At 50.4% G+C, this 23031-nt stretch overlaps 1 protein-coding gene across 1 annotated transcript; it reads left to right on the top strand.

Annotated features, from left to right (window-relative positions):
* Positions 1–11579: 11579 nt before the first annotated feature.
* On the top strand, positions 11580–22659 carry BPIFA2 (BPI fold containing family A member 2; the record flags this gene model as incomplete). Its single annotated transcript, XM_080813595.1, has 7 exons — positions 11580–11736; positions 13447–13591; positions 14243–14350; positions 15469–15618; positions 18105–18186; positions 19210–19273; positions 22556–22659. The coding sequence occupies 7 exons, from the start codon at positions 11580–11582 to the stop codon at positions 22657–22659; spliced, it is 810 nt and encodes a 269-aa protein (XP_080669721.1).
* Between the last annotated feature and the right edge of the window lie 372 nt (positions 22660–23031).

The following is a 23031-nucleotide window of genomic DNA, read 5'->3' as shown; positions in this document are numbered from 1 at the left end:
AGATCAATATCACCAGCTTCATTTTAAATGTAGAAAAACAGAGGCTCAGAGAAGTGATATGACTAAATACAGAGGCTAGGAGTCAGACATCATGGGCTCAAACCCCAGTTCTTCAGCCTACTAGGATAGTTAACCTGTCGGTGCCTCAGTCTCCCCATCTGAAAAATGGGACTAATATTAGCAGTAATATTATGGTAGTTAATAGACTTTAACTATTTGTTTGGTTTTTTTGGTAGGCTCCACACTGGGTGTGGAGCTCAATGCAGGGCTTGAACTCATGACCCTGAGATCAAACCTGAGCTGAGATCAAGAGTCAGATGCTTAACCCACTGAGCCACCGAGGTGCCCCTTGAGCTGCTTGTTTTTGTTTTGTGTCTGGCCCTGTGCTGTGCACCTCACGTGAATCACTCATGTGGTCCTCACAGCCACCTTAGGAGGTGGCTGTTAATATCCCTGGTTTGCAGATAAGGAAACTGAGGCTCAGAGAGGCTAGCTGCCTGTCCCATTTTCACATAGACAGAGTGAAATTCCAACCCAGGTCTTCTGGCAGAGAGCAGTAGGAGGTGCCGGTGACTAAAGGCTCAGGGAAGAGACCCCCCTAAGTTCTTGTCCTGGCCCACAACTGTCCATTATGTCCCCCACACTGCTCTGTCCTCAGTTTCCCCACTGGTACTACAAGAAACAGGATGTAGGAAGCCAAGCCCCTTTGCAATGCCCTGGTTCTATGACTCACAGTATAGCAGCCAAGAGACCCCACCCTGGAGGTGCCAGAGCTGGGGCAGAGGGAACGCACAGTGAGGGGAGGACCCCAAGTCCAGGGCTCTCCCCACACCCTGCACAAAGCTCCCCCTGATCTCCAGCCTCTCTAGGCTTCCTCATGTTCCATGAGCCCATGGCCTGAGGACACACAGCAGTGGTTTACAAGGCCATTCTGGCCCAGTGACACACATAACAGCCTCCATTCCCCCAACCTCCTTTTCCAGCACCACCTTTGTGAACAACAGGAGGGGTCCTGTGGGCCTGGAGCAGAACTGCGTGGAACCAGATGGGGAGACAAAGAAGGGAGATGGAGGGAAACGTGAATGACCTTTGGTATTCTCCCCAAAGTCTCTGCGGCAGCCCCCACACCTGGTGTCCTTGTCTGACAATGAACAGCCCTGGGAGGCGGCCCATTGCCAAAGAATCTGGAGTGGGAGGGCTGTTGGTTCTTTCAGACAACAAACACAGTCAGGTCACGTTTGATGTGAATCTGATTTATGCAAATATGAAACAGTGTCCTGAGAAACATTAACGAAGTTCCACTTTGTGACCAGAAAGTTAATTTTTTTCATTGTTAAGAGCGTACAACTAAACACACTTCAGTCTCTCCCTCCTTAGGAAGTCAAGGTCCTTTTCTTTGGCACCACACTCCCTCCAGCTCCCTCCCTCCGTCGTTCTTCCCCTTCTCAGCCAAGGTCCCTGAAGCTGAGCTTCCCAGCCTTGAACTCTCACAAGAACCACCTGGGACTCTGTTGAAATGCAGGTCCTGGTATGGTTAGAGTGGGCAGAGTTCTGCCTTCCCAACATGCTCCCTGCAGAGACCGATGCTACGAGTCCCTGGGCCACATCTTTGGGCTGCAGGCTTATCTTGGGCACGTCCAGCCCTCTGCCCACCTGCTTTCCATCAGTCACCCCACAACCCAGCCCCCACACCAGGTCCTCAACAACTTCCATGTGGAGCAAACCTGTGGACCCTTGTTGGCCTCATCTTACTTGGCCCCAGTACAGACACTTACTTCCTCCTCCTTGAAACCAGCTCTTCCTTTGGCTCTGCTCCCCTGACTGTCCTCCTGTCCCTCTGCCCATGGCACCTCGCCTTCTCTTGTGGGTACGTATATCCATGCTGGCCTGTCTATTCCTTCACCCCAGGCACTGTGATCTCTTCGGAGCTCAGCGTGCAGCCCCAGCTAGGCCAGTGGGGGTCAGCCTAGACTTTTGAAGAAATATTAGGGAAGAAATACCCTCTTTCTGCTAGGGTTGTTAAGACAGGGTGTGGGCCCACAGCTGCCAGGGGCTGTTTCTGCCACCTCTTGGGTATAGTCAGTCCAAGAATGAAGCCAATGAAAAAGAAAGCAGAGCCACATCATGAAGAGAAGCGCAGTCCTGAAGATTTCCTTTGAGCACTTGGATTCAGCTGTGCCTGAAACCCACGGACCTTCAAGTTATGGGAGCAAGGAGTCCCTTTCACACTTAAGTCAGTTTCAGTTGTGTTTCCCATTACAAGCAACCCAAAGAACTCTGATGGAAGCAATTAACAAACACATGGCAGTTCCCTCTGTGTCAGCCACAGTGGGCAGTGAAGCGCATCCCAGACAGACTTTGGCCTTCCCGAGTTGACCATCATTTGTGTGTGTGTGTGTGTGTGTGTGTGTGTGTGTACGCGCACGCGCACTCGCCCAAGGAAGAGCCCTGTTCAAAACCTACAGGGCAGAGAGTGAGCAGGGCCAGCTGAGTGAGCCAGTGAGGGCTTCATGGAAGAGGCCGCCTGAAGGATGGGGAGACCTGTAAGGGGTGTGACATCCTCAGGCCTGGCTCCGGGCACTGGGAGGAGGTGAGGCAAACAGGTCCAGGAGGCCAGAGAGGAGGCCCTAGGGGCGCTCCAGAAGAGACAGAGAGCCTGAGAATGGGGGGATATGGAGATCCCACGAGACCACAGTCCCAGGAGGAAAGGCAGGCAGCTCTTCCGATTTTTCCAGACTTCGTCCTCCCCCTTTACCAGACCAGCCACCCCCTACTGCTCCTGAACTCTGCCCTCTTCTTTCACTTAATGTCCCCGCAGGCCCTCCTCCCCAGGATCAGCACCTGACTTTAGAGAGGGGCTTCAGAGAACTGAATCGCCCTGTGTAAAATCACACAGCTGGTGAGAAGCAGGGTCGGGATAGAGACCTTGCCCCGTTGCCCACCCTCCGCCCTCCCCCTGATGTGGGGGCACTGTGGAGCTATATTTACTGAGCACTTACTATGTGCCAGGTCTGGGAACTTAAACCTCACCGAATTCTCACACCACTTTCAGCAAATTGGCCTTCCTGATCTCTATATTGCAAATGAGGATTGGAGACTCAGAGAGGTGATGTAACTTGCCTAAGGTCACACAGTAAAAAGTAGGAGGGTTAGGACTTGAACTGAGGTCTGGTTAATTACTAAGTCCCAGCAAGACAAACATACTCAAAGCAACCCCAGATTTGGAAATGATGCCAACATCTGTCTTCTGTCTTATCCATCGCCACCTTTATCATAATGTCTTATCATTTCCTCTTTCAAGTCCCAAAGTGCTCAGTTCAACCCAATTCGGTGTTTATGAAGGGCCTTCATCAGGATGGGGCTGTGTGCCAGGGACAGAGTAAAGCCTCTAGAGGAAAATTCTGACCATTTGTAGGGTTTTCAAAGGATAGAACATTTTCAAGTATATTACCTCCACTGTGCGTACCTGTGCCTCGGGTGTACTGAGGCTAGATGCACATATGAGCGCTCTCTGGAGCTCAGAGCCCGGCACGGGGCAGGGCCAGAATGGAAGCTCCATAAATACATGATCGATGAATGGATGGTGGTTGAGTGGATGGGAGGATGGATGGGGAAAGGCAGGAAGGGAGAGAGGGATAGGATTCTAGAATCTTCTCGCTGGACTCTGGGATCTCATCCCCTACCTTTATCTATTCAGCCAGTTGGTCAGCCTGTCAATTAACTTGTCTTTGCACTTTAACTCAATATAGTGCTTATAGGGACCCCCCACAAGCCAGGACCTAGGCACAAGGATGTGAGACACAAAGATGGCAGAGCCATGAGCCCTGACACAAAGGAACTCAATCCAACAGAGGAGAAAGAGGGAGCACACATTCCTTCCACTAATGCACTTTTATGGAGCGCTTCCTCTGACACTGACCTTGGCTGGGTGGTGCTAGGGAAGCAGAGATGGATCACAGGGCTTCCTACCCCCAAAGGGCTCTCACAGGTTAAAGGGGTGCTGGTTATCAGGATATAAACGAGTGTGTAGTGCGAGAAACTCTGAGCACAGACTCTGAGACCAGAAGACCTGGGCTCAGATCCCTAGCACTCGCTACGTCTGTGACCCTGAGCAATTCACTTTGCCTCCCTGTGCCTCAGTTTCCTTGTCTATGAAATGGAAACAAAGCAGCACCTGCCTCTGGTGGTTTGGGAGAGTGAGCAAGCATGAGACTATGCTCTCCTACACTCCTGAGCTGATGGCTGTGGCTTAGCGACCGCCCTGGGGGTTGACCATCGCTGGGACAAGTTCGCCTTAGGATCTAACATAGGGCGTGGCACTCGGCAGGTGCCCCGTAAATGGTGATCAGATGGAATAGTGGTCCCAGCTCACAACAATTTATATTTGTTAAATGAATGAACAAATGGGTAAAGAAGAGGAATGAGGAAAATGAGAGGTGAAAAAGCAAAACACATTGTATCTAAAATCAGAAAAACAGCAATGTCAAAACTGCAGCATGTATAATTAAAGGTCTTCAGACCGCATCGTGACTTGATTCCCCGTTACATGTAGCAGTCATGAAAATGACAGCATGTTGGAAAACATTTGTTACTCGGACCTTTCTTCTTTGCCAAGAGTTCCTGGGTGGGCAGTTCAAGTGTGGGAAACTGAGCCCTCTTATAAATTGGATGAATTATCCGTACCTGACTGATTTCAGAGGAAAAAGTAACAATCCTTTCAGGCTTTTTATAGTAAAATAAAAGAATTTCACTCAGTGGGTGAGAGTGATCCCTCGTCACCTAGGGAAAGGGGGGCGGGGCGGGGGTGGGGAGGACAGAGCCTCAGCCCAGCCACACCGCCTGCAACTCTTGGTCTCAGTGGGCTGGATGACCTTCTAGGACCTTTCTTGCCAGGAAATTGAGCCATATTTGGAAAAAGATACCAGCTCAGAGGTTAAGGACTGGGTCATTGGGACCAGGAAGCTGCCACAGTGGGGATTAGTAGTCACACTGAGCTAGTTTGTCCCACTGAGACAGCTAATCCGTAATGCCTCGTTGGAGATTCTCAATGAGAAATTCATCCCACGACCCTCAAGGCTGGGGCCCTTGTCACCAGGAGGCAAATACCTGCTATGCAAGGAGAACTCGTACCCTGGAGAGGGGAGAGAGGGGGGCCGGATGGCACCTCTTCTCTTTCCGGGATGACCTGGATGCCTGGGCCTGGACCTCAGATGACCTCTGAGAGGAGCGACCTCCCCAACCACCACGGAAGACCCTTCCCGTTCCCCCTCGCACTCACGGCCTGGGGGGCTTAGAAGGTGTCTGCGGTGACACGGCGCCCCAGCATGGTGCTAGCCCCGCACTGACATCCTGTCATGGTGCGTCGCAGCCGATGGGGGCAGCACTGAGCCCCGCACCTGCGCCCAGAGCAGAGAAACGGGCTCAGAGGGGCCAGGGATGCCCAAAGCCACAGCTGAGGAGAGAAGTCTTAGCCTGGCCAGCCAAGCCCATGCTCCAGGCAACCTCCCAGACCCAGGGTCACCAGGAGCAAGCGGGGGCCAGAGAGAGAAAGGAGAGGTGGGTTGTACCATAACATCTGGGGAGAGGTGGATACGTGTGGAAAGTACTAGAAACAGAGCACCATGATTCTCCCTTGGGGAGCCACCTGGGGACAAAGTCCCTGACCCGTGTGTGGAAATCCTAACAGCAACTCAATGAACATTTCTTCAGCAAGTGGTCGTTATGGCACTGAGGACGTGGCAGGGAACAAAACAGAATCCCCACCTCCTAGAGCTTCCTCGGAAGCTTCTCCCATTAGAAAGCACCCACGGGATGTATACTTGGTAACTGTCTGCTCTTTAGACGGGCTGACACTCATGGTGTCCACTTTACAGATGAGTAAGCTGAGTCTCTGAGAGGGTAAGGCCACAGGGCTAGAGAACGGCAGAGCGAGGATTTGAACCCAGGCCTGTTGTGTCCCAATGTCCCTGTTTATGGCAGTAATGATGATGACGACAGTAACAGGGATCCACGGGGCACATTCTCCAGCAGGAGCCCAGCTGGGCTCTCCACCCCCATCTCTGCATTTAGTCCCTGCCAGCGGCTCTTCTGAGGTAGAGACCATTCTAATTCTCATTCTGTGGTTAAAAAAAAACAAAAACAAAAACAAAAACAAGAACTAAAAAACAGAGGCTCAGGGGCACCTGCGTGGCTCAAGTCATGCCTTTGGCTCAGGTCATGATCCCAGGGTCCTAAGATCTGGCCCTGCATTGGGCTCCCTGCTTGGCCGGAAGCCTGTTTCTCCCTCTTCCGCTCCTTCTGCTTGTGTTCCCTTTCTGTCTCTCTCTGTCAAATAAGTAAATAAAATCTTAAAAAAAAAAACAAAAAAACAAAAAACAGAGGCTCCGAGAAGTGAAGGCACCTGTCTGCTGTCACACAGTCACCCAGGGGCAGGACGGAGACACACACGCACTTCGGCTCATCAGGACTTCCCTGCGCATAAGGGTCAGAAGCACATTCGGTGAACAGTGAGCATCCTGGGTGCGCTGTCTCGGTTCATCTTCTCCATGATGCCAGGGTGGTACGGCTCCATGCAGGCGGGGAAACTGAGGTTGGGAGCAGCAGAGTGACCAGAAACCAGGAGTACGTATAATCATCATGTGTCAAGGGCCTGCGGCATGCTAACCCTTCCATGTGGGTTGTCCTCCGGAACCTGAGGCTCAGGGAAATGATGCCCTTCATCCAGGCTGTTCAGCCAGCAACAGGTGAGGGAGAGGATTTGAACCCAGGCCTACCCAAGCCCGGAGCCAGGCTCTGAGCATCACCCTCAGGGCCCCCTCAGTACCCTTTTGATTTCCATGGGCCAATGCTAGACCTGAGGCCTGAGCCATGTTTCCCCGGGGTGGGAAAAACTCTTCTCAGAGATTTCAGCACTGCCCTCAGCTCCATACCCCATGGCTAGAGGAAGAGAATATAGAGCTTTGCAGAACTCGGTGCCGGGCACCAGGGCGGGGTGGCGGGGCCCAATGACTGGCCCAAGGCCACCCAGCAAGGCTCTACTGTAGGGTTCTCCCGGACCCGGACTGCCACCTTCTCCCTGATCTGTGCTCTCGTGGCAGAGCCTGGGTCCGTGTGAACAGAGCTAGCTCCCCAGCCACCAGTCCTCTCCCACCCTTACCCAGGCCAAGTTCGTGTGAAGGACAGGCCCACTGGGAACAGAGGAGCCCTCTGCCAGGGCCCCCCAGCCTCACGCCAAGTGGCACACTGGGGTTGCCTGTGGCCTGTTCCGGGTTGACACGGGCCCAATGCAGCAGGCATTACAACCAACTCAAACAGCAGAGGCCAAGGGATAAACAGGATATTTGAGCTCAAACACGCTTCTGACCCGCCAGCTGGCCTCAGTGCGACAGGGACCAGGGAAGGACCTTTCCCGGGGACCCAAACACCCAGTTCCTGTTTGCGTAAGGCCTGGCCGAGCCATCCCCTTTCCCTGGGCCTCGGTCTCCTCCACGGGTAAGGGGGCTCTCAGGGCCTCCTTGGGGCTTGGGGTTACTGTCTCCTAGCCCTGCCCCATCCTGTCCGCAGCATGGTCCTTCCTTTCCAAGCCCCATGTTCCTCACCTGAAAAACAGGGCAGTAACATGCCCCACGGGGTTGCCAAGGGGCTGAACCCAAATGAAGCAGAAGCACCCGGTACAGAGCAGGAGCCGAGTAAATGGCAGTTGTTCTTCTCAATGGTCCGCTCTTACGGGTCTCGGCTTCAGCAGGACGGTCAGGCCACACTGTAGAGTGCTATGCACTTGAGCTGTAGCATTGCAAGGGTCATGTCTAGGCTGAGCTAGGGCTCCGGAGGTTGGGGTGGGGTCACCGCTCATAGGACTCAAGGCACAGCACACCTCTGGGTCATCCAGTGCGATGGTTTCCATTTCTAGTCAACCGTACCCCACCCAGGGTAGCTGGGACACAGACTGCCCCTGGGGGTCCCGGAGCCTCTTGTCCAAACTAGCCAGGGAGGGACGGGAACTCAAGTGCTCCTATGGTACATATGCTTCCTAAGTCATTTTGTTTAATATTTTTTGTACAGCTATTGCCCAAAGTCAAAAATTCCAACAAAACAAAAGAGATACAATAAAAGAGGAAGAGAAGTAGGGTCCAAGGTCACTGTGTGGCCTTGGACGAGTCCTTCTCCTTTTCTGGGCCACAGGCTCCCCAGACTTCCCAGCAAGGAGGTTAAACTGATGCGCTCTAATCTCGCTCTGGCTTCGGGCCCTGCAATGGTTCAAGTGTAGTGTGTGACCATCGAGCAGCCATCAGAAGGGAGGAAGCCAACGTGACCCTATGAATGCCTGAGTTGGAACTGCTATGGGAATGAGTGGCAGGAGACCCACTCACACGGGCCTAAGCAAAAAAAGAGGGAAGAAGAAATTTATTTGAACTGAAAAGTCCTGGGATATAAATGATTTCAGGCACAGTTGGATCTAGGTGCTCAAATGACATTTTCTCATTTCCTTAGTATTGGCTTCACTCTCCAGTGGGCTTTGCCAGATCATTGTATCTAAAATGGTTAAAGAACAAAACAGACCCAGGTGATCTATGGAGACCCAAATACCCCTTTGTAAGGAGTGAGCTCTTGCATCCGAAAGAGCGGTAACATGATCTCTGGGCTTCTGTAAGAAGTTCTCTTTGCAGGCAGGGAAACATCTGTGTTCTTCATAGAAGTCTAGCTTGTGCCGTCTTGTTCTTGCACAGGCACATACACACACGTGTATATGTGTGAACACGTGTGTATATGTGCTTGTTCAGGAGTTCCACACCACTGTTGGGAGTAGGATCTGGAGAGCCTCGGAAGGAGGAGGCCTGGTTTCTCCCCACTTTGGTAGAGTTACACCAGACTTGGGGGGTCCCCCAGATGCTTCAGCAGAAGGAGGCCCTGGAGGCTGGGGCTAGGTCCTGTCGTCATGTGAAGCAGGCCAGTGAAGCAGCAGAGGAGTTAATGACGGGGAGAATATGGCTCCTTAGGCAGCAGGACCCTTGAGCTGCTCAGGGGAGGACAGGGCCCACTGCTCACTGACCTGCCTCTGTGCCACCCCAGGCCCACCCCAAGGGACAGAAGCTTCTCGTCAACATCACCTCCGAGCTCAGCTGTGAGTGCCAGCGGGAGGGGCAGTAGCCACGGTGGCTTCCGGAGGCCACAGTGGAGCAAGGCTGGGGGCGGGGGAGGGGGTTGGGGGGTGAAAAGGAAAGAGGCGAGAAGCCTGAGCGAACCCCATCCCTGCAAGGTGGCCGGGTGCAGGCAGAAAGGAAACCTGAGGGGAGGAATCATAATCATGTAGATCACCATTTAAGCACTAGGCCAAGGAGATCTAGACTCATGGCTCCAGGCATGTGAAGCCACACAGGACCCTAGCAGTCACCTAGTCCCATTTCTGAACATCTCTGGTGATGGGGACCTCACCACCTGCCCAGGTGGTGGCTGCTCTACAGGGTCCTCCAGGGAGAGGCTTGGAGCTTTCCAAGGACCGGTCAGGGTCTCAGGGACCCATGCGACAGGAAGGGCCCAGAGCACAGGGCGGTAACTACTTGCTGGGGACAGGGAAGCAGTTAAAACAAAAAATCCAACTGTGGTGATTTGTTGTGAAAAAAGCAGCAAGTTGCTGAGGGGGGATAGCAGGGAGCATCCGGCTACCTCAGCTAGACCCTCGGGGAGGTTCTGAGGAGGCAGCGTCTAGGGCTGGGGACAGCTGGGGAGGAGAGTTCTGGGCCGAGAGCACAGCCTATGCAAGGGTCCAAGGCAGGAAAGAGGGGGGCAGAACAGAAGAAAGGCCAGAAGAAAGGCTGGGAGAGGCAGAAGGTGAGTTTTGAAAGGCAGAGAGCAGACGACACAGGATCCGTGGGCCACGGTGGGGACTCTGGGGGTGGGCTGAGTGACGCCTCTCAGGCTGCTGTGCTGACAGAGGAGCAAACGGGAACAAGTGGGCAGAGGGAGACCAGGGATAAGGCTGCTGGGACGTGTCTTCTGACACTGGCTGTGCAGCCTCAGGCAAGGCTCTTAACTTTTCTGGTCCTCACTCTTGCCCACATATGTGGCGGTAATGGTGGGGGGCAAATTTTGTTTACTCTCAGGAGGAACTCTCGACCAACTAGATGGAACCACAGGCAGGCTTCAGGGGCTAGGAAGCCCACCGTCATCACAAACATTCACACCGAGGCTGGCTCCAGTGAGCATGGTGCTGTGAGGGCACTCAGACACCGGAGGAGGGTTAGGCAGAATGACCTCCCTGGTCACTGACCCTGACTCTCCGTGGGCCACAGTCACAGCCCCACGTCTGAACCTGTCCTACTGGGTGACCTCAGACTGGTTGCTTCCCCTCTCTGTACCTCAGTTCCCAAGTGAGGATAGAATTAGCCCCATGATCACTATGGGTCCTCTCACCAGAATGTTCTCCTGTTCGTCCATTCTCAGTCTTTACCCCAAACCCCACTCACAATGGCTGCTGTCTTGGCTGGCCGCTGGAGGCTCCGTGAGAATTATGTCTTAGCCTTGGAGAAAAGGTCTCTGCATGTCCATCCACTTCAGTTCAAGCATCCTAGGTGACCTTTTGGTTGGAAATCTCTCTGCTCATCCTGGACTGGGTTTATTTACTTTGGAATCTCTCTGGATGGCCCTGGAACCAGCGCTAGTTTCTATGGGCAGCCTCCCGTCCTGTCACCACCATATAAAGGCCACCAACACTCAGCAGAATCCCAGGGGGACCATACAGAGGAGCAAGGATTTACGACCATCCTCCTGCAAACCTGTGAGTGGTGGGCTTTCCCCCGATAGCACCCCACATGGTGATCTTCAGAATGTTTTGGGGACAAGAGGCAGAAGTATGGGGCCACTTGGATTAGCTAATATTTTGAATATAGCATATTAAGAGATAGATTTTATTAGAAGAAGTATCAAACCAATGAGCAATGCAGGGTCATGACATGGTGTCCGTTTATTTGTTCATACTTTTATTCAGCAAATATATATTTCTCATTCCGTACTAGGCCCAGGTTTTTTACTGGGGGCTGGAGAATGAACAGTAAAGTGAGTTGTGGTCTCTCCCTCAGGAGGTCACAGCCTGATGGGAAAGGCAAACAAGTCATCACTAAATGGCACCAGAACTCTGACCAGAGAACAAAGACAGCAGGTTGATGTGGTGGGACCCCCTAATCTCGACTCTGGGAAGGGAAAGGGCCTAGAGTGGGCTTCGCAGAGGGCATGGTGTCTTACTGAAGCTGGAGAGTCAGTAGGAAATGACTTAGGTAAAATTGCAAAGATGAGGAAAGACGTTCCAGGCAGAGGAGCCAGCATGTATAAAGGACTTCTGTGTAAAGAACACAAACTTGGAACTAAGTGTGACTTTTCAAATTGTAGCTCCTCCACTCACCAGCTGTGCATCTCTGGACAAGTTGCTCTAGGTTTCTGAACTGACTGCCCATCTGTAAAACAGAAGTGAACCACATCTATCTTACAGGAATGTGAAGTTAAAAGTGATAGGTGCTTGTCAAAGGTGCTTATCTGGGTAATTCTCACTCCTGTCCCTCCTATGACTGTTCAGGTGTCAAGACAAGATGCTTCAGCTTTGGAAACTTGTTCTCGTCTGCGGCCTGCTCACTGGGACATCAGCATCTCTTCTTGGAAATCTTGGCGACGATCTGAGTAATACCGTGAACAAGCTGAAACCTGCTGTTGAGAAAGGACTCGAAACCGTTGACAATACACTTGATTGTGAGTCATGACACAAGTGATGATCAGTGGCACTTAGGAGCGTGCCTCCTAAATGCTATCCCTGCATTACCAGAGGCTGCCACCGGGTGATGCTATTTACGGGTGGTTTACCGAGAAAGGGGCTGTTCAGTTCTTGGTTCATTCACTTATTTTTCTGGGAACAGGCGATCTCAAATGAATATCCTCTTATATATTATATAATCGCAAATTTTTCCTAATATATCCATAGGATAAGTTCCTAAAGTGGAGTTTCAAAAGTTCAAAAGGTATGCACAATTTAAATTATAGGAGATGTTGACAAATAATCCTCTACATTAATATTCACTCCAAAAGTCTTGGGAGAGTGCCTTTTTTTCTACTCCCTTGACAGCACTGGTATGGACAAGTTAACAGTTTTGCTAATCTCATAGATAAAAGATTATAGCTCATTTCACTTTGCATTTCTCCAATTATGAAAGAATTCACTCATTTTTTATATTTTATTAGCTTTAGCTATTTATATATTTTAGCATAAATATTTTGTTCATATTTATAGCATATTCTTCTGCTAGGTTGTTCAGTTTTCTTATTGATATGTATTAATTCATTGGAAATTAAGGAAATTAGCCACAACTCAGCCTAGGTAGCTTTAAAGCCACTTAGCTTTACATTTAATCATGTCTCTTTTTTATTCTTATTTCTTAAAAGAATTTGGCTTTCTTTTCATTTTCTTTAAACATTAACACACTGATAAACATTATAGGAGGAAGTAAATGCTGTAAATGGCTACCTTTCAAACATTGTCAGGGCTTAGGTCTTGTTAGGGCTTAGAGCTTCAAAGATATAGAAGGAACCCACTCTCCAATTTCACTGTTGGGAAAACTGAGTTCAGAAACAGAAGTGTCTGGATCAAGGTCACCTAATGAGTTACAGGACCAAAAAGAGTTTTATTGAAACAAACTCCATTTGTTATACCATTATAACTAGGTAGATACCATCAATTGCAGAGCCAAGTTGGAGAACCATAGTTAACATTTCTTCTCTTGTACCGCCTTTGTTTTTCCTTGAGTTAATAATTGCCTTGTTTTTCACTTGAATTATTTGCTACATACATATCCTTAATTCTTTGCATATGCACTATTCTACATCTACCATGTCTATCTAATCCCTCTTTTCTCTGGAGCCCTTCCATTAAGACACTTTGTTTTCATACTCCTGTATGAATTATTGCTCTCTGGGCTTGCTGCAAAGCTGTCATTCTGGGACTCCCATTTGCCACTTTTATGAGTTGGACCATACTTTTTCCTTGATTCTAGATTCTCTATTTCTTATTCTCTCATTTTGTTTGACCTAGTTTTTCAAACCTGCATGAACATCTCAGAGCAATAGACATTCTCCCCTGTCTCGAGTCACAAATAGAAGCTGGCATACAAGCAATATAAATTGCCTGGTTAATTGATTACTTTGTTTATTAATGACAAATATGTATTAGTATGAAGGCAGCATGGAAGGAACAAAGGCTCCCCAGCCGCATGAATTTAGGCAGATTTCTTAACCTTTTGATCCTTTATTTTCTCACCTGAAAATGCAGATAATAACTTTATCTGCCTCATCGGGGTTATTATGAAGAATAAATGAAGTAACATAGGCAAATAGTCTTACTTAGTGTCTGGTACATGGTCACTGCTCCATAAGTGATGCACAACACTAAATGGCGATTGTTTTTGTTAGCTGTCGTTCAGAAACTGACTACCGACTTCAAGAAGCTTCAGGAATCCAAGGCTTGGCACCTGGCCCAGGAGAAGGTGCAGGAAGTGAAGAACTTGGTGAACAATGCTCTTTCTAAGATCACACCAGCTAAGGATGAGACTGTGGGGTGAGTTGATGCTTCAAGGTGGAGATCTTTGCTCCAAGAAAAAGGAACACACATCTTTGGGGAGGTGAGTTTAAGGTCAAAGACAGGAAGGTTGATAAACCTTGTTGTCCCCCCAGAGTCAAGGTGATCTGAGGCCAGGTTCATCAGAGCTTGAGCAAATTAGAGGCAGGGCTGCAGGGCCAGTCTGGGCATCTCATGGGTTCAGGCTTCCGTGTTATGTAATTTTAGGATCAGGGCGAGGATCCTCTCAATCCTTACCTCCACCTCTTTGGTGGTGCCTGAGGTCCCCTTTCCAAGGAGTAAGATGTTCTTCAAATATAGCTGAGGATGAAAGTCCCAATCCCCTTCAGGAGAAAGAAGACAAGTTCATACCACATTGCTGGCTTCATGCGTGGAGTTTGGGAGTCAAACAGTTCTGTGTTCGAATTCTGATTCTGGCACTTATTCCTCCCTGAATCTCTGTGGGCAATTACATCTGTCTGAGCATCCATATGCCAAGCCATAACATGGAGAGGGTCAAACCTCTAAATAGGGCTATTGCAAAGGCCAAAGTGGTGAGGCCCAAATGCTCAGCCTGATGCTGGCCTAGAGAAGCATTCAGACCATGGCTGGCCTGAGGAATGACAAAGAGAAATTGTGGCTTTCACACAGGTTGAACATCATTAACTCCCGCATCCTGAAAATCAAAGCGGAACTGACTCCTGATGGTGAAGGCATTAACATAAGGGTCCCCGTCGTCGCTAATGTCACCCTGGCCCTGTGAGTATGCGTTAGAATCTGGGATTTGGGAGAGGCCGTGCAGCATGGCCAATGATCTCTATACCGGAATCGGGCTCTTCCCCATGCTACCGTGTGACCTTGGGTCTCAGTCTCCTTATCTGTACATGAAGGGGCCTTTCCCTGCTCTAAAATCTGAAGCTTTGAAATGTTCTAATGAACTTTGGCCATAGTCAAGTCTCTTTGAAAAGAATCCTCCATTAAATATTTCTGAAATCATCACATTTCTCGAATTGTAAAATCTGAAAAACTGAGAAGACATGAGCACTTATAACTCTTTGGCAAAATTTCCGCCAGCTTTATTTCAAGTCTTGAGATTCTCTTTAAGTAACAGTGACCACTACGGCTCAACATCTATAGTAGGGTACGGTATATAATGAAGGGCATGAGTAAAAAAGATAATTTTAAAGCATTTTGATTACTTTAAAAGAGAGAGATAGGAAAATGAGCACGAGTGGAAGAAGATAAATCGAGGATCTGGGGATTCCATCCTTCATTAGCTATGAGATCTCAGGATGGTTACTTAACCTCTCTATACCAATGTTTTCCCATTTTGAAAATAAAGATACTAATAGTACTTTTACCTCATGGTATTGCTGTAATAACATGGATTAATCCAGGAAAGTTTTTTTTTTTTTCTTTCACAGATTTATTTATTTTAGAGAGACAGAGAGAGGGGATGGGAGGTTGGAGAAAATCTCAAGCAGACTCCCCGCTGAGTGGGGAGCCCCACATGGGGCTCAATCTCACGACCCTGAGATCATAACCTGAGCCGAAATCGAGAGTCAAGACGCTTAGCCCACTGAGCCACCCAGGTGTACCAAAAAAATGCTTTTTAGAAATGCCTACCCTATCATTTGCCCTTAGTAAATGTTAACTGTTATTATTATTTTCATTATTAGGGTGGTGTTATAGAAAACTGTTATATGGACCAAATCCATGTGGAAGGGTAAAGAAGCCCTTAACGTCAATGTCCATTAAGAGTCCAGATGATGCTGACATTACCCACAGACAAGCTGGAGGGTTAAATATCCACACAGGTGGAGGAACCCTAGGGGGTCTTGGAGACCTCTTTTCACTGGGAATCTTATCTCCTGCAGGCCTGTCATTGGCAAGGTCAACCTGAAGGCCTCGCTGGACCTCCTGACTGCTGTCAGAGTTGCAATCGATCCCCAGACCGGCACCCCCCGAGTGATCATAGGGAAATGCAGCAGTGACCCCGACAGCATCTCGCTCACCGTGCTGGACAGGTGAGGCCCGTCCATCTCAGCGGAGCGGGGCACTCGGAGGAGGAGTTGAGGACCCCTAGCTTCCGCCCTATCTCTGTACCCATAAGGTGGCACAATGTGACAAAAGAGCGTAGGCTCTGGAATCAGACAGATCTTGGTTCAGGTATCAGCTATGGACTTAAAACTTTGTGAACAGCTTAGCCCCTCCAAGCCTCCGTTTTCCCATCTGTAATCTGAAGGTGACAATAACGTATCCTCCCCAGCTGCTGACCGGACCATCTGGGAAACTAGAGTGTTGAGCCCAAAGCCTGGTGCGCACTCAGCCCTCGGGGATAGTGACATCCATGCTGACCGTGTCTTCTTGTTCTTGACATTCCCGAGACAGGAGTGTTGGCCACCGATCCCTTGGCAGCTCTGTCAAACCCATTTCCTGCTTTTGGAGGCTCTGTTGTTCCCCGCAGCACATTGTGGGTTGTTACTGCTTCTTGAAAACTTGACCCCTTTATCATTATGTTATATCCCTCAACAACCATAACAATAATAATAAATTGTATTTTCCTTCCTGCCTCCATGTGGGAGAGGGAAGAGAAGTAAATGCTTACCAGGGGCTCTAATTTCAAATTGTCCCCAGAGTCCTCCATTCATTGGAAAATTCCCGAAATCAGAGATCTTACAAACCAAATCCTCTCCATTGAAATCATGGATCCCTGTTAACCCATATCTACTTCTTTTTTTTTTTTTTTTAAGATTTTCTTTATTTATTTGACAGAGAGAGAGAGATCAGAAGTAGGCACAGCAACAGGCAGAGGGGAGGGGGCCGGGGAAGCAGGCTCCCTGCTGAGCAGAAAGCCCAGTGCAGGGCTCGATGGGGATCCTGAGATCATGACCTGAGCCAAAGGCAGAGGCTTAACCCACTGAGCCACCCAGGCACTCCTCCATATTACTTATTAAACTGTGTGCTTACAAGGGCAGGTTTGTTGGAGGAAGAGGGTGGTGGGGAGGCAGGGTGACCCCAGAGGCAGCTGTTGGAGAATGGTCTAGAATTCAAAACCGGGGGCAGGTTGGCTTTGGGAGAAACAAGGCTGGGTTTTCGGCTCTCAGCCTTGAGGGCCATGAGCAGAGGTCACTCCACCCTACCCCCTCAAGGAATCTGATCAAGGGATCTCAACCCCCTGTACCAAAGAAAGGCTCTCCTGTCTAATGTTACTGGGGAAGGCTGGGATGTAAACGGAAGCCCTGAGCCCTGCTGGATACTGCCTTGTCTGCAGCCCCAGGGACTTCATCCTGCCACTCTGGGTCTCAGTGTCCGCATCTGTGAAATGGTCTTCCACTCTGTGGCCCAAGACCGCTCAGCCCAAGCACTCCCACAGCCATCCAGGCTCAACTCTCCTACCACTGCCCTCTCGTCCTCGCTCACTCTGCTGCAGACACACTGGCCTTTGCTCGCCTCAGACAAGTTCCTCCCCACCTCCAGACCTGTACACATGCTCTTCTGGCCTCCTAGAACACCTTTGCCCTCACTTCCACGTACTTCTCAAACTTCAGGTTCTAAAAAGGGTTCTTCCTCTTCTCCCTCAAAATCATCTACTCTTGGCCTCCAAAGTATTTGTCACAAGCTGTCATTCCAAAGATTTTATTTATTTATTTGAGAGAGAGAGAGAGAATGAGTGGGGGTGGGAGGAGCAGAGGGAGAGGGAGAAGCAGACTCCCCGCTGAGCAGGCAGCCCAGTGTGGGACTCCATCCCAGGACCCCAGGATCATAACCCGAGCCAAAGACAGACACTTACCCAACTGAGCCACCCAGGCCTCCCATCATTCTATATTTACTTCTATGTTTACTTCAGTCCTTCTTTCAGCCAAAAATGTTTGAGCATCTGCTATGTTCCAGATAGGTTCTGAGCTCTGGAGAATTTATTGGAGACAACAGACAAGGACCCAGCTTTCCCGGGGTTTATTGTCCTGAGGGAAAAGCAGACAGACGAGTGTCCAGTCCATCAGTAAAGAGTCCTCAAGGAAAATGTCAGATCACGATGAGCTCTAAGCAGAGCAGTACATGTAACAGGACTGTCTGACACAAAGCCCTCCCTTAGGCAAGCAGTCAGGGAGGGCTGCCCTAAGGAGGTGTCAGTCAAGCTGAGAGCTGAAGGTGGGCAGAAATGAGCCTTAGCAAGACCTGTTTGTTGTCTAGGTACCAGCTGAGGAGCTGTTTGTGCTTTGCTCGTCCCCACGTTCTCAGCAAGGTCAACGTCTGGCATGCAGGTGGTGATCTGTAGATGTGTTGAAATCAAAGAGTGGGATCTTAAGGTTGTGATGAGACTCTCACAGGTTGAGGTGAGCCTCTGGTCAGAAGTGGGGAGCTCCTGAATAGAGGTTCAGGCTGTGGTTAGAAAGGCATTGCAGCATTCCTGGGTTTACCTGATTTCCAGGTGCTCAGCCATCCCCTCTTCCCCCTCCCCCACTGCGTGGCCACTCTGCCCATGGTTTTATCAGTCACTACTCTTTTCCAGCCAAAATGCTATGATCGGGAAGGCCGCGAACACCCTGAGCAGCTTCCTGACAAAGACCGTATCCCACCTGGTAGAGAAGAATGTGAGTCCTCCACTCCCTGGGGCCCAGAGCCATGCTGGGGGTGGGGGTGGGGGGTGGGGGGTGGGCAGGTGTGCCATTCACAGGGGCTACTGTACTCTCTGGGTGCCTTTTCTTCCTGGGGGCAAACTCCCCATTGGGCTGTCAGCTGGAACCTGTGCCCCTCTACTCAGCCTGGGGAGAGGGAGAGACGACGAGCAGAGTCCCGACATTAGCTGAAATCACTAAATCCCAAGTTTGGGCCATTTGCCATACCTACCTACTCCCAATATGCCTTTTTAGCTAGTGTGGTCCTCCTTTAGACAATACAATTTTACTCAAGCTTATTTAAATATAATATGTATTTTAAAAAGAAAACTATCTACCATAATTAGAAATGCATATCATTCAGATAATTAATTTAAAACATAACAGACCTATAAAATTGGTATTTTCATCTGTGCATCACACAAAACCATGTTTACTGCATGCCCAAAGTTCCAGAGAGTCTGAATCAGTCCTTCTGGAAGGGGGCTGGGAAGCTCCATCACTCATTGGACTGGAGCCTCAGGACTCAAAATACAGTCCTCTGCCCAGCAGCCCGGGGGGCCTCACGTGGGAGGATCTCAGCCCCCCAGCCCTGCTGAATCAGAATGTGCACTTTAATGAGATCTTCAGGGAACTGTACAGAGTGAGAAACTCTCTGCTCTATGGTTCCCAGGACCCAATCTGATTTCTTAAAATTCCAGGGTTCCTAAATTCAGGGTTTCTAAGAGTGTAGGGTTCTGGGATGTTAACACTCTAGATTCTCAGGGTTCTAGGATTCCAATGTTCTAAGGATTTAGAATTCTAGCATCCTATGGTTCTCCCGTTTGGGACTTTCAGGTTTCTATTGTTCTAGAATCCTAAGGTTCAAAGGTTCTGAGATCTTGGTGGGTGGCTGGAGTTTGGCCCCAACTAATAATGATCTGTTCTCCTGCTCCTACCCCTCCCTCCCTCCTTCTCTCTCTCTCTCTCACTCTCTCTCTCTCCCTCCCTCCCCCTCAGGTGTGCCCACTGATCCACGCCTTACTTTCCACCCTGGATGCACCTCTTGTTCAGGACGTCATTGGTAAGTCACAGCCTGGGGACCGGGGGTGCTTTCTCTCTGCAGCCCTCCAAGGGCAGGTGTGCACCCTGTGCCCACCCCAGAGAAGGTGTGGTCAGGACCCCTGGAGAAGCAGGAGGACTCAGCATCTGAGCGAGTTGGGAGACAGTGGCAGGATCGAGGGGGTTCTGTAGGCCTCTGTGAGCTCTCTACCATCATCCCTCTTTAAATCTGCAGAACCTTCCTGGCCGAACGATGTGAGAAAGAAAGATGGGCCAGATCTGGGTTCAAATTCCGACTCTGCTACTTAGCAACTGTGGGGCCTTATTCAAGTGGTTCTGCCTCTGAGCCTCAGTTTCCTCCTGGGTGAACCCAAGATTATAAACACCGGAGGGTGATGAGTGGATGAAAAGAAAAAGCATAGAGTCTAATATCCAGTAGGCAATACTAGTAAACACCTGCCCTTCCCTTTCACTCTTTATGAAAAGCTGTGGGTTCTCCTCTAGCCATGCGGGAGCTTTCTTTGGCTTTTGTGTTTCTAGGCAAGGCTGGGGTTGCTGGGAACGCTAGAGCAAAAGAAATGGGGTAAGTGAAGGTGTCAGGGTCCCGGAGGCGGCCCTTCTATGGAAACAGCCACAAATCAGTTCCTTGGGCAATCACTCTGTGCTTTGCATACCCCATTCCACTGGATCCAACAAACCTGTGGGGTGGTTACTGTCATTATACCCATTTTACAGGTGAACAAACTGAGGATCAGAGTGGTGGACTGACGTGCCTGAGGTCCCATGGCTGTCAGACTGACCCACTGGAGAGTGGCAGCCATCAGGGTCTGGTTTCTATTGGAGACTGAGGCCTGCTATTTATTTTATTCCTTCAGATAAATTTCAAAAGGAAAACCACCCGCAAAATGTCTGAAGAGGGAGATGGGGAGGACTGCTGGTGATGCGCAGCTGAAGGTAAGAGTGGCTCTGTGCCCCATACAGAGGATGAGGCTCCTCTTCTTTTTTTAACAGTAGGCTGAACCCTAATCTTAGTCATAGACTGAGCTGTGACCCTGGCCCCAGCCTGAGCCCTGATCCTGGTCATACCCTGCATCCTGAGCCTTATTCACATATCCAGACTGAGCCTAGATTCTGCTCACAGACTGAGGTTTGACCTCAGTGATTTACTGAGCAATGACATCAAGTCATAGACTGAGCCCTGATCTTGATCTCAGACTGATCCATGATCCTGATCCTATACTAAGCCCTGAACCCTAGCTCCAGTCTTGGCCTATGATCAGTCTTTTCACACCTGCATTATTCCTAAGGTGAGAGGAGAGGGCAATAAGGGGAGGAGAGGTTAGGGCTAGGTGCCAGAGACAAACCCCAACCACAGATGCCAGCCCCCTCTTCAAGGTCTTAGACTCTGCAGGGGATTGTAGGAAGGAGTTTGGGCAGCAGTGTCTGATTGCTGTGGTCTTGTTCCAGATCGGTGCCCAGTGGCTCGATGGTGTCCCTTGTAGCATCTCCATCTGGGAAGGTGCTGCCACCCCTAGCCTGAGCACAGCCAGAAGGGACCCTCCCAGAGACGACTCCTTGCAGTTGGGACAGCAGCCTCTGTGCTCACCACCCTCCACCCCCTGCAATAAAAGACCATTTCTGCACCCTCCTGTGTGGTCCATTTTATCCCTCCTTTGGGATTAAGGGGGAGAGGGCAACTAGGGTGGTAGAGACCTGGGTGGGAGCTGGAAGGGACCTCTGGGACTATTCAGCTTGTTTTATAAATGGGGACACTGATGCACAGAGAGGGGAGGGCAAGAGACTGACCCAGGGTCACATAGCCAGTTGGTGGCAGTGGCAAACTTGCTTCATCCATTCACAAGCTCAGCAGGCATTTAGTGAGGGCCTGCCCTGGGCCAGGCAGGCAGTGAGAATGGGACAGTCACATTTTGGGTAAGCCCACCCAGGGCCTTCCTCCCTTCCCCTCCAGAGACTTCTGAGAGGCCTTATGGAGGATGGGGCACACTGGGTCTGTGGACTCAGGAGTGCAGGGCAGAGTGACACAGGATCAGGGGCCTGAGCCATATCTCAGCCTGCCCCTCCATGCCCTCCGAAGGGCTAGATTTCCCCTGCAACAGAGATCAATTCAAGCAGCACTGAGAACACCCATGGTCTCTCAACACCATGGCTCACCTGCCTCCTACCACCAGCCCTGAGAGCCTGTGCACCTACCAGCCAGGCTGCACAGGTCCCTGCTTGCTTGGCAAAGCCAAGCACCTAGAGGGTGCTCAGCCATCCCATGGAGACCAGCTCCTCTCTCCGGCCAAGACCCCTCCACCCATCCCCTAGAACTCAGCTCACCCCAGGCTGTGCCTGGCCGTGGTCAAGACAGCATCACTCTGGGATGCTAATACCACCACCGTCATGGACAGCTGCCTTTGCTGGCACATGTGACCTCACCAATTCCTAAGAATGCCAGGAGACACATTCTTATCCCCATTTAACAGATGAGGAAACTAAGACTCACAGAGGCAAAGTGACTCATCAAGGTCACACAGTGAGCAAGTGGCAGAGTCAGGATTTGAACACATGGCTATGAGAGCCGTTGCTCAGAGAGCTTACATCTCGCCACCCGGGCACTTTGGCTGCCTCCCCAGCCCCCCACAGGCGCTGCTTTCTTCTGCCCAGGACAGATGAGAACCTCCTGAGGCTATTCCGCCTACACGCAGGCCCCAGTCTCCCTTTGCCCTTCAGGGAGGAGCCCGCCACCCTTTCCACAAGGGCCTTCCCTCTGAAGAAGGCTGCCTCACAGGGTCAAGTCACCCTGCGACTTGAGCCCTTGAGCCCTTGGGGTGGCCTGGAAGGGCCGCAGACCAGCTCTCCCGAGCAATCCTGTGAAGACCTCAGTTCAGGTTGTGCTGAGGGGCTGCTGGGCACAGGGTAAGGGCCGGGGGTTCAGGCCCATCTGAGCTCCACAGGGCCCCTGCCACTTTCTAGCCCTGAAATCTTGGGCAAGTTACTTAGCCTCTGGGAATCTCGGTTTTCTTACCTGTCAAACGGAATTAGCAGGAAAAAACCTCCCTTGCCGAGCTGTTGTAAGGGTGGGAAGTGTGTAACTGGGGCCTGACCGCTAGCGAGTTCAAGATGAATGTCTCCTCTACATGCTGAAATTGCCGTTATAACGGCCCTGTGTTTGTTGATTGACTGAAGAAAGCCCTGATGTGGTTGAAAGAACCATGGTCCTGGGAGATCTTGGGTTTTCACCCATCTTTATGGCCAGACTACCAGCATCCCCAACAGTGACCATTTTTCTCTCCCTCCCCAGGTTTTAGCTGGGCATATGGCCCCCAGCCAGGGACTACATGTCCCAGCTTCCCTTGCAGTAGCCATGTGACTAAGATCCCGCCAATGGCTTATCAGCAGAAGTGATGGCAGCAAATTCCACTGTGTGCTCTAAAAGAAAGGGGCACCTCACTGCCTCAGTCCATAGAGCCTGTGACTCAGAGAGCCTGTGACTCATGATCTCAGGGTTGTGAGTTCAAGCCCAACCCTGGGCATTGTGCTTCCTTAAAAACAGACAGGGAGCATTCCCTCCTGTCCCCTCCTGACCTTCTCTTAGAAATGAGAAAAAGTGGAACAACTGCCTGAGATCTAGAGGTGGGAGCCCCACTTTGAAGACAGCAGAGCTGCTCCAACAGCCCCTGACCACCCACCTCTGGGCCCTATGACAGTAAAGCAATGAGCTAGCTTATTTAAACCATTGTGTTTTGGGGTCTCTTTGTCAAGGCTACTTTGTTTCTA

This window comes from Martes martes, assembly GCF_963455335.1.
Source record: "Martes martes genome assembly, chromosome: 9".
NCBI lineage: Eukaryota > Metazoa > Chordata > Mammalia > Carnivora > Mustelidae > Martes > Martes martes.
The sequence above is the reverse complement of the archived record's forward strand: the minus strand, read 5'-3'. Positions and strand labels throughout refer to the sequence as shown.